At 39.2% G+C, this 14,000-nt stretch overlaps 1 protein-coding gene across 4 annotated transcripts in view; it reads left to right on the top strand.

Annotated features, from left to right (window-relative positions):
- Positions 1 to 616: 616 nt before the first annotated feature.
- CEP43 (centrosomal protein 43) overlaps positions 617 to 14,000 on the top strand; it is a 67,620-nt gene continuing 54,236 nt past the window's right edge. For 2 of the 4 annotated variants that reach the window (XM_067535870.1, XM_067535871.1), the window contains exons 1-4: positions 1,292 to 1,685; positions 8,653 to 8,706; positions 10,493 to 10,547; positions 11,285 to 11,373. In XM_067535870.1, coding sequence (XP_067391971.1) covers positions 1,602 to 1,685; positions 8,653 to 8,706; positions 10,493 to 10,547; positions 11,285 to 11,373 — 282 coding nt within the window. In that variant the 5' untranslated portion in view covers positions 1,292 to 1,601. Of the gene's footprint in view, positions 839 to 1,291; positions 1,686 to 8,652; positions 8,707 to 9,674; positions 9,754 to 10,492; positions 10,548 to 11,284; positions 11,374 to 14,000 lie in introns of those variants that run through there. The other 2 variants (XM_067535869.1, XM_067535872.1) reach the window with 2 other exon arrangements.

The raw sequence follows: 14,000 nt of genomic DNA, 5'->3' as shown, positions 1-14,000 counted from the left end.
TGATCAGAAAAATTTTCACTAAAACTTTTTGATGAAAATTACCTAACTAACCAACATACATTTTAGTGGGTTTTTTAAAATTTTGGTCAAAAATTTCAAAACTGGTTTTTGAAATATTTTTTAAAGTAACTTTTAAACGTTTTTCCCCTCACTGAAAAAAGTGGACTATAAAAGAGCAAAAGTGGAGAAAAAACCTCACATTCTCTCACTTTTCTTTCACTCCTTCCCTTTTTTTTCAGTGTGTGTGGGGGGAAGGCATTTTTCTCACCTAAACATAACTGAAATTTTGAGAAAAAAATTGAAAACCTCCAAAATAGTCATAGGAAGCTTTTAAAAATGAAAAATTCATTTCTTTTGAAACATTTCATGACATATACCTATCTGTTTTCAACTAGCTGTAACCAACAGTTGTGAAAGTATAAAATTAACATAAAAATACTTTTGTCTGAATTTATGTTTTCAGTTTTCTGAAAGTGCCACACAGCAGAACCACCCATGATCCTAATTATTCTGCACCATTTTGCAGCTCTGAGTCAAACTCAGACCTGGGGGCATCTTCCATGGAACTCCCTGGGCCAAATTTAGCGGTGCTAGAGCTGGGGATTTAAACTATACAGCTGGCGTAAACTGATCAGCAAAAAAGGTGTGAAGTGGTCAAGAAGCCGCTCCCTCCCTGCTGCCCAGATTTAGCATTCATGTTCCCTTTTGGCAGGGTGATTGAAGCACAAAATTCCTCTCTCTTTAGCAAAGCACCGAAACATCGGGTTCATTTCGGGCAGGTGCACCGTGTCCTTGGATTTCCATGGAGGCAGCCTGAAACCCTGCTGACTTCGCGGAGGTGAGCTGTGCCTCCGTGAGCGCTTTACTGCACAGGAAGGGGGGGTTACCACTCACATGCTCCAAGTGAGGCAGAACTTAAGTTTCACGGGGCGGGGGTCGCGGTGGGCACCAGGTGAAATAATTGGCTGGTGAGGCGTTACACGGGAGTAGCCGGGAGAGGAACGACAGGCCGCCCCCCGCGCCGCCCCCCGGCCCTTTGTTTTAGCTGGTTTTCCACCGACTGCGCCCGGGGCCCCGCACCCACGTTACCCCCCCGCCCCCCCGGCATAACACCCCGGACAGTGGGGGCGATGCTGAGCCCGCGACACCAGGCAGCCCCGGCCAACCCACTTCGCCCACGGGGCCTTCCCGGGAAAACCCAGCCCCGCGCGGAGGGCTTCGCCCCGAGGGTCCCTCCCGTGGCCGGGCACGGCCCGGGCACCCACTCACCCAGCGCCGCCCCGCCCCCGCCCTCCCTTTAAACCTCCCGCGCCCGCCAGCCAATCGCCGGGCTGGATCCAGCGCGGCCAGTGAGCAACGGCACCCGCACATTCCACGCGCCGGCCGGCCGGGCCCGGGACAGGTACTGGCTGGGGGCAGCTCCGCCCCCGACCCGCCCCCTCTCTCTCGAGTGGCCAGTGGTGGGGCGGCGCGCGCGCGCGCGGCCCGCCTGCCCGCTCGCCTCCCCGAGCCTGTCCCGACGTTAGCGCTTCTTCCGCCGCGAATCTGCGCGGCCCGTCCAGCCGCTAACGTGGTTTGGGCGGTTGTCAGGGAGAAACAAGATGGCCGCGGCGGAAGAGGACACGGAGCTGCGGGACCTGCTGGTGCAGACGCTGGAGAGCAGCGGGGTGCTCAATAAAATCAAGGTATCGGCGGGGCAGGGCTGTGTCCCGCCGGGCGCGAGGCACGCGCCGTGTGTGTGACCGGGGGAACGCGAGCGCGAGGCGGTGCCAACCGCAGCGCCGCGCGCTAACGGTACGAACCGCCGCTCTGCTCTGCGCGCGCCGTGATTGAGGGGGAGGAGGCGGGGCTGGGGATTCCGGTCGCTTCCTCTTGCGCCCGCCCCTACGCCGCCTGGGAGCTAGGCCTAGCGCCGCCCCGCTTGAAACGCGGCCCCCTTCTGAATGTCCATGGGCCGGGCCTGGCCGTTGTAGTCTTACTTTGTGGATGCCTGTCGTGTAACTGACCGACCGACCTTCGACTGCATCGGTTAAAGATTCGGTCTCCTGACGGCGAAAGCAGCAGCAGGAGCAGGATCAGTATTAAGAGACCCTAGGAGCCCGCTAAGCAGATAAACAAACAATCCCATAAATGCTAAAATACAGCAGCAAATAAAACACTAGTGCAAAGTGTTTAGCCCAGTGACCAGCCCCTCTCACTGGGAGACCCTGGTGTGTCAGTCACTATCCTCCTCCTTCTCATAACTCATCGCTGTCATCCTGGTGTCTGGCACCCAGACCAACCAACCCCTTCTGTTCTGAGTCAGGCTTGCACCCTTTAAGGCTCATTCATATGCATAAGGGTTCATGACTTATTTCATGAATGTTAAACTGTGTATCTTCCTTTAGTTGCTAAACCCTGGATTCCCTTAGCAGGGGGTTAACCACCTTGTTGGCTTTTTCCTGGGTCACATAATTAATTTGTCTTTTAATTCTTTTGCTTTCTCCTCTTCCCTCTCCTCCCCCATTTCCAAGTTGACATTTCCATTCAAAACAGACCTGTTACACTTTCCAGAATGACAAAAGGATTAATTCCTTGTTTGTTTCTGGGTATCTTTTATTCTTAGCTACACCTGCATGTCAGAATTGAGCTGGAGCCTTGCAAATGCTGAGGACAGCCATGCAATTTGGGCATGACTCAAATATGGTTGAGGCCTGTCCATGCTACCAGAGAGAGCCTTGTGTAACTGGGTTTGGGATTAGCCTTGTTGTAACTGAGTCCTTTGTATGGCTCATGAACTGGGCCTTTGTCTGCCAGGATACAAAGCTGTTCTAGGGATTCCTGTCCAGACATGAAACTTAAACCAGTATGCCTCAGTTGGGACCAGCGTATCGGCGTGCTATATCAGAGAAGACAAAACCTATTGGAGCATCCATTTAGTCACTTTCCAAGTTGGAGTGTAAAATTAGGGCCCGGGGTTTATTTGGGTGAACATAAGAGAACATAGAAAAATTTGAAGTTGAAAAGTATATAATGACAGAGGGAAGGTGCTAACTTTAAAGATCAACTCGGTTTGGTTGGGTAGGAGTGCCACACTTTAAGCAAAGCTGTGGAATTGTGACATTGCTGTCCCCGCAGTTTGAAATGAGTATGGTATTTTTTACTTCCTTTCTTAAATTTTATTCATAGATGAAAAGAGCCCACTGTTATAAAGATCATATGTAAATATAGTTGATTATAGTATAGTTACTACTAGCAGTTGCTAATTCAGTTGAGTTTCATATATAAAACCTTCCTTTCTTTGTATATATATCCTTACATAAATTCTTCCATTCCAACATCCCGCAAGTTATAATTAGTCTTGGAGGGATTAGATTTTTATCAGTAAATGTTGGTAAACATTGATTTCACCTACACACACCAATAATAATTGAAATGAACATATAGGCAAATTAAGAAAAATGCAGCTTGAGAACTTATTAGAGCTTAATTTCAGGATGTTTACTTTGTATGTTTTGACGTGATGGTGACAATTTGTGTTTTAATGGGTATAAAGCTTTGTTTTTATATCTTGATGTTTACTGTCATTAAATATTGTCTGATCACCCATAATTTTCTGCAACTGTGAAAAACTAAATAGATAAAAGTTGAAAAATAAAGTTTAAAAATACAGATTGGATTTATATCTCAAAATCATTTAAAAAGAAACTAATTCTGCCAAGCCTAGTTATAATACATAAAGTTCACAGTAACTGATATGGTTAAATTGAGCTGACCTTGTTTGAGACAAAAGTGGTGAGAGAATCATGGACGTAAACCCCATTCCTCATGTGATCCCTGCGCCGTACAGAGACTCATAAATGGCTCCAGCACTTACTTGTAGCTTCTGCTGATAGCTTTTTTGCCAGTGGTTCCCACTGAGGCCATACTTCCCTGAAATTCACAGTTTTCATTTCTTAAGTGCAATGTTCTAAATGGCCGTGTAATAGCAGCCATCTGAATTAGGGTAAGTGCAGACTTTTGTTAGGTAGTTTTGGTAATTTATGAGTTATATTGCTTCTATTGATCTGACCAATTTTGATAGGCATTTGCACTTCAAGTTGATAGACTAGAATATCATAGAATATTAGGATTAGAAGGGACTTCAGGAGGTCATCTAGTTCAATCCACTGCTCAAAGCAGGACCAACTCCAACTAAATCATCCCAAATTGGTTTATATCATGTATAAGGAATTTTTCTTATGGTACATTAAATGTAATGATGCTCAACATATTTCTTGCTTGAGTATTGTGTACCTGTCAGTACTTTTTTTTAATGATACAGAAGTTAGGGAAAACAGGCTATGCTGTGACATTGCATGTTTATATAGGGTTTGTACCCCAAAATTAAATGCAGTCTACCTTCCGAGGATGGGTGAGGATAAAAGATAGAAAGTAAGGCATGGAAGGATGTGTTAGGTATTATGTAGAGATCAGTAAGAAATAAATGAGAGAGCAAACTATAAGAAGGGTTATGTATACGAGTATGATGTACATAAGTAGAGAGAATGTGAAGTTGTAAGAGAAAAAGGTGGAAGGACTATAGTTAAAATAGATAGTGATCCTATTGGGTTCTGGGTAAAATAGAAAGTAATCAATGGAAGGCATGTGTTACAAAGGTGACCAGTGATAAAACTGGGGGAAATACAAGATCTATTTTGTTAGTTCTAGGTCTTCTACAGAGATTAGTGAAGGAACCAAAGTGAGACCTTTGTCCTGCAGTAGACTGTATGAGGTTGTAATAATAATAATGGCAGTTCCCTTAGTTTTGGCTTTTCTTTATATTAATATCTTGTGCACATTGGCATCTGTGTAAATTATTTAACTTGACAATGCAAAATGTCTATTACCTTTTAAAACAATTCATGTTTAAAGTAATTCTGGGCAGTTATTGTAAGTGTTTTGTTTTACTTAATAGTCTTTGAGCATAAGAAAATGAGTAAAATCTTAATTTGCACACTGGCAGATACTTAAACAGGTATAATTGATATGTTGGTCACTTCCAGTTGATACACATTTCCTCTTTTCTTTTAAACTAAAGTATATAATATTAGTGTTCATAATCAGGAATAAATTGTGAGTTTTCACAATTGAGAAAAGTAAATAGCGGTGTCCCCCACGGGTCTGTAATAAGACCAGTTCTTTTCAACATATTCTTAAATGATCTGGAAAAAGTGTTAAACAGTGAGTGGCAAAATTTTCAGACGATACAAAATTATTCAAGATAGTTAAGTCCAAAGCAGACTGCAAAGAGTTACAGAGGGATCTCACAAAACTGAGTGGTTGGGTAACAAAATGGCAGATGTAATTCAATGTTGATAAATGCAAAGTAATTCACTTTGGAAATCATAATCCCATCAATACCTACAAAATGATAGGATGTAAATTAACTGTTACCACTCAAGAAAGATCTTGGAGTCATGATAGTTAGGTCTTTGAAAACATCCACGCAATGTGCAGTACTAGGCAAAAAAGCTAACAGAACGTAAGGAACCATTAGGAAAGGGCTAATTATACTTTTATACTGTCTAATTATACTTTTACACTTGACTTGCCAGAGTTTATGCTCCTTTCTATTTTTCTCAGTAGGATTTGACTTCCATTTTTCTCAGTAGGATTTGACTTCCAGTTTTTAAAAGATGCCTTTCTGCCTCTAACAGATTCTTTTACTTCGTTGTTTAGCCATGTTGGCTTTTTTTTTGCGTCCTCTTACTATGTTTTTTATTTGGGGTATACATTTAATTTGAGCCTGTATTATGGTGTGTGATGAAGAAGAGAAACTACTAGCCAGTACAGCAGGGTTAAAGAAAGCCTTTGGGCCCAGCTAGCCCCACCCCGCTATACCTTCAGCCAGTGCCAGGCCTGGAGGCGGGAGAAAAGAAGGGAGCGTGGTTCAGTTCAGGGCTGTCTTGCGAAGGCAGAAACTATCCGTCTGCCTGCCTGGAGAGACAGAGCACCAGCTTGAGAGTCAAAGCGGCCATCTGGAAGTAGTATTGGCTTTCCAGTCAAAGGAGACTGCAAAGAAACCTCTAGCACTGGAGGTAACTGACTAAGCGAACCCCAGAGACGTTGTGGGGCTCTCCTTCACCAGTTTGTGCCTGCTCCACCCTACAGACCCTGGGACTGAAACAAGGCACCTCCCGGACCCAAGAGGGAATCCTATGGAAAACAAGCCACTCAGTAGATTGGATTAGAGGGGACACGACCCAAATTGAACAGACTGATAGGAAGTAGCCCAGGGCAGCAGATTCTGACTCCCTGACAGGAGGGACACCCACCCCCTATTCAGGGGTTGATATCCAGTCCAGAGCCCTGTGTGACCTGGTTGAGAGGGAGAGTCTGGGTCCCCCTCCCTGATCACTCAGCCTTAAAGACTGAGGCTACTCAGACCAGCAGGGATGAGAGACTGGCAATCTAACCACTAGGCCACCCAAGCCCCTGTTACATGGTGTTTTTAAGACGTTTCCATGCAGCTTGCAGTATTTAACTTTTGTGATGGTACCTTTTAATTTCCATTTAACTAGTTTTCTCATTTTGTGTAGTTCCCCTTTCTGAACTTAAATGCTGGTATGGTGGGGTTCGTTGGTATTCACCCCTGCCCCCGCAAGGATGTTAAATTCAATTAAATAATGATATTATGGTTGCTATTATGGAGTGGTTCAGGTGTATTCACCTCTTGAACCTGATCCTGTGCTCCATTTAGGACTAAATCAAGAATTGCTCTCCCCTTATGGGTTCTAGGACCAAGTGTTCCAAGAAGCAGTCATTTATGATGTTTAGTAACTTTTATCTCTGCATCTCGTCCTGAGGTGACATGTACCCAGTCAAGATGGGGATAGTAGAAATCCCCCATTACTATTTAGTTTTCTATTTTTTATAGCCTTTCTAATCTGCCAGAGCATTTCACAGTCACCATCATCCTCCTGGTCAGGTGGTCAGTAATATACTTCTACTGTTATATGCTTATTCAAGCATGACATTTCTATCGATGGAAATTCTCTGGTATAGTTCGATTCATTTAAGATTTCTGCTATATATGGCTGAATGCTTTCTTTCACATATAGTACTACTTCTGTACAAGCGTGAGCTATTCTGTCATTCCTATGTATTTTGTACCCTGGTGTTACCAGGTGCAATTGATTATCATTCCACCAACTTTCTGTGATGCCTATTATATCAATATCCTCATTTAATACCAGGCACTCAAGTTCAGCCATCTTAGTATTTAGACTTCTAGAATTTGTATACAAACACTTATAAAGTTTGTCACTTTTTAGCTGTCTGCCATGATGTGATGTAATTGAGTGGGATGCTTTCATTTGACTGTTTTCTCTTAAGTTCCAAACTGTGCTTTATCAAATTCTATCCTTTCCTCCTTACTAGAATATAGAGTCTCCCCATTAATAGATGCTCCCTTAAGGGGTGTCTCTGTCTGAACCATGTGCTCCTCTGCACATCAGCTTTCCCTCAGCCCTTAGTTTAAAAACTTCTCTACAACCTTTTTAATTTTACATGTCATCATCTGGTTCCATTTTGTTTTAGGTGGAGCCCATCTTTCCTGTATAGGCTTCTCCTTTTCCAAAATATTCCCCAGTTTGTAATAAACCTAAACCCTCCTCGCTACACTATTGTTTCATCCACTCATTGAGACTCTGCAGTTCTGCCTGTCTAACTGGCCTGCACATGGAACTGGAAGCATTTCAGAGAATGCTGCCATGGAGGTCCTGGACTTCATTAATCTGTTACTTAGCAGCCTAAAGTTGGCCTCTAGGACCTCTCTTCTACCTTTCCCTATGTCACTGATATCTGTATGTATCGTGACCACCAGCTCCTGCCCAGTACTGCACATATCTGTGTAGATAACTTGAGAAGTCTGCAACCTTCGCACCCATCAGGCAATTCATATAAATGGATGAGGGTTCATTAAAGGTGTGAATTTTGTCAACGAGCACAAGAATTGAACAAAATGCTATACAGCTGCGTTACTTTGGAATATTTGAAGAAAAATCAGTGAATGAAAATGAGATCCATGAGCACAATGAATCAAAAAAAAAAAAAAGTTAAAGTATACATTTTACAGAGATAGTTTTATACCTTTAATACTGCTTAGAGTCACGAGTTTACATTCAGTTGCATGTCTTCTGACTAGAAACTGCAGAAATATCTGTATCTTACTATTAACATTTTCTTAAGTTTTGAGTTTATTTGTGTACATTTCCTTATCACATATTAAGTGTGGGAATTTCAAAGACACCTAAGGGACATGTCCAACTTGTATTCCAAATTAATAGGAATTAGGGGTCCAGTCCTCCTAGACAGTGTTGAAAAATCCCACCCTGACAGTAGAAATGACCTAATAGAGCATGTAGTTCACATTCCTTTGCTTCTTGTTAGTTCCCCTTTTTCAGATTGAAAATTCTTCTTTCCCAGCTTTAAGTCATGTTGCGTATAGCTTTAGTTTAATATAATGAAAGCATTTAGATGTATTAAAATCAATACAAGTTGCTCAGGAAGAAGCCGAGTTCAGTTTAAACAAATACCTGTCAGGCTACTTGTTGCTTGTTTTACATTCAACTTCTGGAGAGAAAATAGTGATTGCGGAAATAATGTGTTTTGTTTTGTTTTATTTGGTAGGCAGAACTACGAGCAGCTGTATTTTTGGCACTTGAAGAGCAAGAAAAAGTAGAGGTAAGGAAATAAAATCAGAAAATGTTTAGCACAATAAAACTTTATACAAAAATACAAATAAAAAATGTGTGTGTTTATTTTTTGTCTATTTGCCAAAAGTATTTAGCTGTGTTTAAATTCTTATTGATTTCAGTTGTAACAGGATCAAGCTTTAAATATGACAACAGGAATATCAAGATTTTATTCAAGACTTTCTAGTTTTTAGATGTTTGTGTCACAACAGTGACATGAAGTGGAGTTTTTCTTAAACATTCCATTCACTGAAAATTGTAAAATGTCTATTTTTTCCTTTTTGTAAAATTTGTTAAGACTCATAACGTCTAATTTGGAATTGGTTAGTTGTCTTGGGTAAATATTAATCTTGGCTAGTTTTCAAATAGCATTATTATCCAGTTGTCCAGAATGGGACTCTAAAGAAGATAGGAGAGAGATAAAGTGGATGAGGTAATATGTTTTATTGGATCAAATTCTGTTGGTGGAAGAGACAAGCTTTTAAGATTAACAGATCCCTGAAGAAGAGCTCTCTTGAAGAAGAAGCCTGTCTCTTCCACCGATGGAAGTTAGTCCAATAAAAGCTTACCCAACTTATCTCTGTCATATCCTGGTACCAACACTGTTACAACAACACTGCAAACATCTAAAGAAGAAACTCCAATCCATCAAGTGTGTGTTCATAAACTTTTAAAATGCTTCTTATTGATCTTATCAATATCGTATCAAATCATCATAATCAAAGGTAAAAGATGGAAATACTTTAAAAAAACACATTATGAAAAAATTAATTGCATGCAGTTGCCAAGAGCATGTCTGCATTAAAAAAAAAAAAGTTCTAAAGGAACTTTATCAGTTTATTCGTGTATAAATTTACATTTAAAATTAGAGCCTTTGAATTCTAAATATAAAGTTTAAGAAATCATAGTTCTCAATTGCGAATTTCTGTGGTTTTTGTGCTTCTTGTAACTCTGCAGCAACAGTTAACTAAGACAGATGCTGTTCCTGGAGATGTACAGACATCATTTAGACTCATGAATGGACAGTGACATTTTGGTATGCTGGTAATGTTGGTTTAGAATTTGGTATTTATCTAAATTGTATAGTGATTTTCAAACCAAAAACTGCAAGTTAATTTCTCCTTGATTTTAAAATGTAAGTTAAATAGAACAGCTCTAGAAGGGGAGAATAACATTTTCATGCTTGCAGGAAGGTATTGCAATAAATAGAAAAAAACATTATTACTTAGTACGCCTATGTAAACTACTAATAGTTTAGTCCATATTTTGTCTGAAGAATCTGCAAACTATTTTAAAAATAACAGCTGTTTTGTGAGTGCAAAATAGAATTGGCAAACTTCTATTTTTCAGGAGCTGTTTCACTGAACTGCTGTGAAATTTACTGCTAATAAATAGTCCTAAGTACTATTTTAAATAGTACTAATTTACTGTTTAAAACTACTAAACCTGTAATTTTAACTGTGTGGAAAAACATAAAAATCTATAACCTGCTGAGACTATTCCTACTGTAATAATGTTTTTATAGCCAAACTAATTCCAGGGGTTGGTAACAGCCATAATTAAGGCTACCTTAATATTTCTATCTAAATGTGCTGCTTTACTAATTATTACTAGTATATTTAATATAAAGGTAAATTTTATTTGGTAAAATTAATTGAATTGCTAGGTATTATACTAACGAGGCCTGTATGCCCAAAATTCTTCATCAGGTGTTAAGTTTCTTTGCAGTATAGGGAAATCCTTATTAATTGGCTTTGGTTTTTTTCTTTCAACAGAACAAAACACCCCTGGTAAACGAGAGCTTGAAAAAGTTTCTAAGTACAAAAGATGGTAAGCTCTTCCCTGCTCATTAATTTACACATCCCTCAGATATTGATAAGTATTTTGAAGGAAAGGGAAGGTAAATCCATTTCCTTTTGTTTTTGCAGTATGATCTTGATGCTGGTCATAAACAGATTTACAGTAAACACTGTAGCCAGTCCTATTCCCATTAAATAAATGTCAGAACTACTACTGCATGCACTGAAATCAAGATGGAGTCCAGAGGTTTTAAAGCTATTATGTTATTGCCATAGTCTCAGTTGAGATGACCAATTTCTTTAGGTATTTGATGTAATTGCTGAGGAAGAATCTTTCCATTATTTTGTCATTTGTTGATTTTTACTAACTGAACTGAGCCTGTCTAGAGCAGCAGAAACAGCAACCTGAAGCTGTAACATGAAAGTAGACTGTGGTGGTACAGCATTAAAAGTTTGTGTGGGAGAGATACCACGATTAATATGTTTTTGAGCTAGATTTTTTGTGTTTTTAAAAAAAAAAAAAATGTAAATGGGGCCTGAAGTTTAGAAAGAGCACTGAGTTTTGTTCCAGCAATTTTGATTTAATTTAGATGTCTTCCTGATTTGGACCGAGGATTAGGTAGTTAAATACCTAAACCATGCCTGCAGAATTATGGGTGGGAGATAGGAGGAGGCTGGGTTTGACAATCTCTTAAAACTCAGGACCGTCATATAAGGGAATTTAATTCTGTTTGATGTACCAATTATTTTTTTCATTTTTCTTTTTAGGTCGCTTAGTTGCTGGTCTTGTTGCAGAATTTCTTCAGTTTTTCAATCTTGACTTTACATTGGCTGTTTTTCAGCCAGAATCAAGCACAGTAAGGAGAATACTGTTTTTAATCATATGCTAACCTGACTGTTAGAATCTGAAATGAACAAATAGAGAAGCTTTATTGGATTTGGTTTTGGTCTATATCAGCTACTCATATTTATATGCTAAATATCAGCAGGAACTTAGTGTACTTGCATCACTACACTAGCCCAGGCCATAGACTGTCTCAAGTAGAGAAAAGCATTCTTATTTAATTGATTATTCATTTTTTAAGTAAGTTGACTCTGCTAAAAGCATAAATGCTTCATCAATTCTTTTCTCTCTCTGTCATTTTAAATAAACTAGTTTTGCCTGTGGAGCCACATGTGCTCATAATAGTACAGGAATTCTGTTAATCGAATAGTGACATTCCTTTGGACAATGTGCCAACTTTTACATGTCTCTGTCAATTCAATATTGCTGCATTGAGAGTAAGATAACTCATTGTACAATGCCAGAAATTGGCTCTGCTGTAAGAGAAACCGGAGGAACAAGAAGTGATTTTATGCAAGTGATCCAAACAACACATTAAGCAACAAGGTTACATGCTTGGGGTGTTGGCCTAGCATTCTGTTACAAGGGGAGGAGACTGGAAATTGCCTTTTTTTAAGAAGTAATACTATATTTAGCTGTCTTTTAAACACTTTCAATTATCAATACTTATATATGACATTGATTATTTCTAACTGAAAATATTTTTCATCTGTTTTAAAAAAGAACGTCTTTTCATTTGCAAAGCTCTTTATTCTTATTGATCACTTTTCTGTTGTTCAATTTTCAAGAAGCTTTGTTAAAGTAGTTAAGCTTGTATTGGAGCAAAAGTGAATTTTTTTCATATGAATGAAATACTGATTTCTTATCTATTTTAAAAAGTGGTTCTTTATAGAAGGGATTTGTTAATTCAGTATAGATAAACAGATAAAAACCGGTGCTTCATATTAAATCCAAGTGAAAGGACTCTGCCCTGTTTCACAGAAGAAAATGCAGAAAAATCTTATGCAGCTTGACCGTTTTACTGTCTTTGGACTTAATCCTAAAAGCTCCTAAATTCCCATCCTGTGCCAAATGTCCTCAGCTCCCATTAAGAGGAACTTGTACACTAGATAATTATTTCAAGTATTCCCTATTCATTACATAAAATGGGTCTGTTCTGAAAATGGCATTTCATCACTAAAAGATTGCTCCCTTAATGTAGCTAGAGTCCTATCTGCTGAGTTTAGTAGCCAAAAATGTTGTTCCTATACACTGCTTCTGTTAGCTGCGTAGAACCAACACAGGTGAGAGTGGAAGTTGAGTTCTCTGTGTGTTATTGACAGAAATTTTTTTGTATTAAGATGCAATCAGTTACACCTGTGCAAACTTAGTGAAGGCAGCGGGGTTGTGCAAGTGTCATTGAGTTTGATGTTGATTAATGAAAAGAAAAGGACCCAGTTTGACTCTCAAAATCCAAATAGAGACTGTGGGGCTGGCATTTTTGGGGTGTGGGAAAGGTGGGAATGTTTGTAAACTGAGAATATTTGATAAGGAGCTGTATTGAAATAAAATAAATGAGAACCCCATGATGGCACATTGTCAGTCATTTTTCAGATTATAATCGCTTTTGAAATCTGTTTATCATTCAGTAACTTTTCATAATTTATTTACTATGTTTGCTATTGATATTTGTTTCCTCGCAGTATACTCTCTATACAATCCTAGAGTGAAGTGATGCATTCAGTTTGCAATCTTATAATTATTTCTGTAGTAACAGACCATTAATTTAATGGGACTGAGTAATTCAGAAGGCTGTATAGATGTTGTCAGATCAAGGCTATTGGTTTGAGTAAAGCCAGGCCTTTATGGACTACATGATGGTATAGTTATGATGGCTAATCAAGTTGCCTATGTAAAATATGTTGGTGATTTTAGTGCGTTTTGAATGAAATGTCTACATCACAAGTTTTGTGTTTTTGAAGAGAGGACTACAGCTCCCATTAAGTCACCTTAAGAATTTAAAAGAGGAAGAATGCCATTTTTAGCCATGTCAATAAAACTTGGATAAACCATACTACTACATTTTTGTCTCTCAGCTACATGTGTAAGAGTTGAATTGAGAGCTACCTTTGTTCATTTCTTCTTGAATTGGTTTACAAGCCATTCTATAATCTTGTTGCTCATGTTGAGAACAAATGAATTTGGAAATCTGCATAGGACAAATTTTCATCTGGGTCATTAGTTTAAATCAACATTTTTGGACCCACAAGAGACTGGAAAATAAAGCTTTGATTCTGCATACTGCTCCACATAAGTGAAGCCATGTACTTGCACAGTTCCATTGAAATCACTGAAACCCTGCATGGAGGCCATGGTCCATGTGTGCTGAGCTTGTTGCAGAATCATTGGCTGAAGTATGATATGACCCAGTTTTAAAAAGTAATAAACTAAAATAACTTGAACACAAAATTATTTTAATCTGAATTGTTTAAGTGATGTGGAATATTTATTCATTGAATTAAAACTGTTTGTTTTGTAAATTCTGTAACATGGTATAAAATAATGTTGCCGTTTAGTGTCAGCTAGTTCTGATAAATTCATCAGTATAACTGGGAAATGTTGATTAGTTGATCAAACTGTTGCTGTGTTAACTCGTAAAAA

The sequence above is a fragment of the Emydura macquarii genome, unplaced genomic scaffold (genome assembly GCF_026122565.2).
Source record: "Emydura macquarii macquarii isolate MOO-44397 ecotype Brisbane River unplaced genomic scaffold, CSIRO-AGI_Emac_v2 contig_3517, whole genome shotgun sequence".
Lineage (NCBI taxonomy): Eukaryota > Metazoa > Chordata > Testudines > Chelidae > Emydura > Emydura macquarii.
This window is presented reverse-complemented; position numbering and strand designations above follow the sequence as displayed.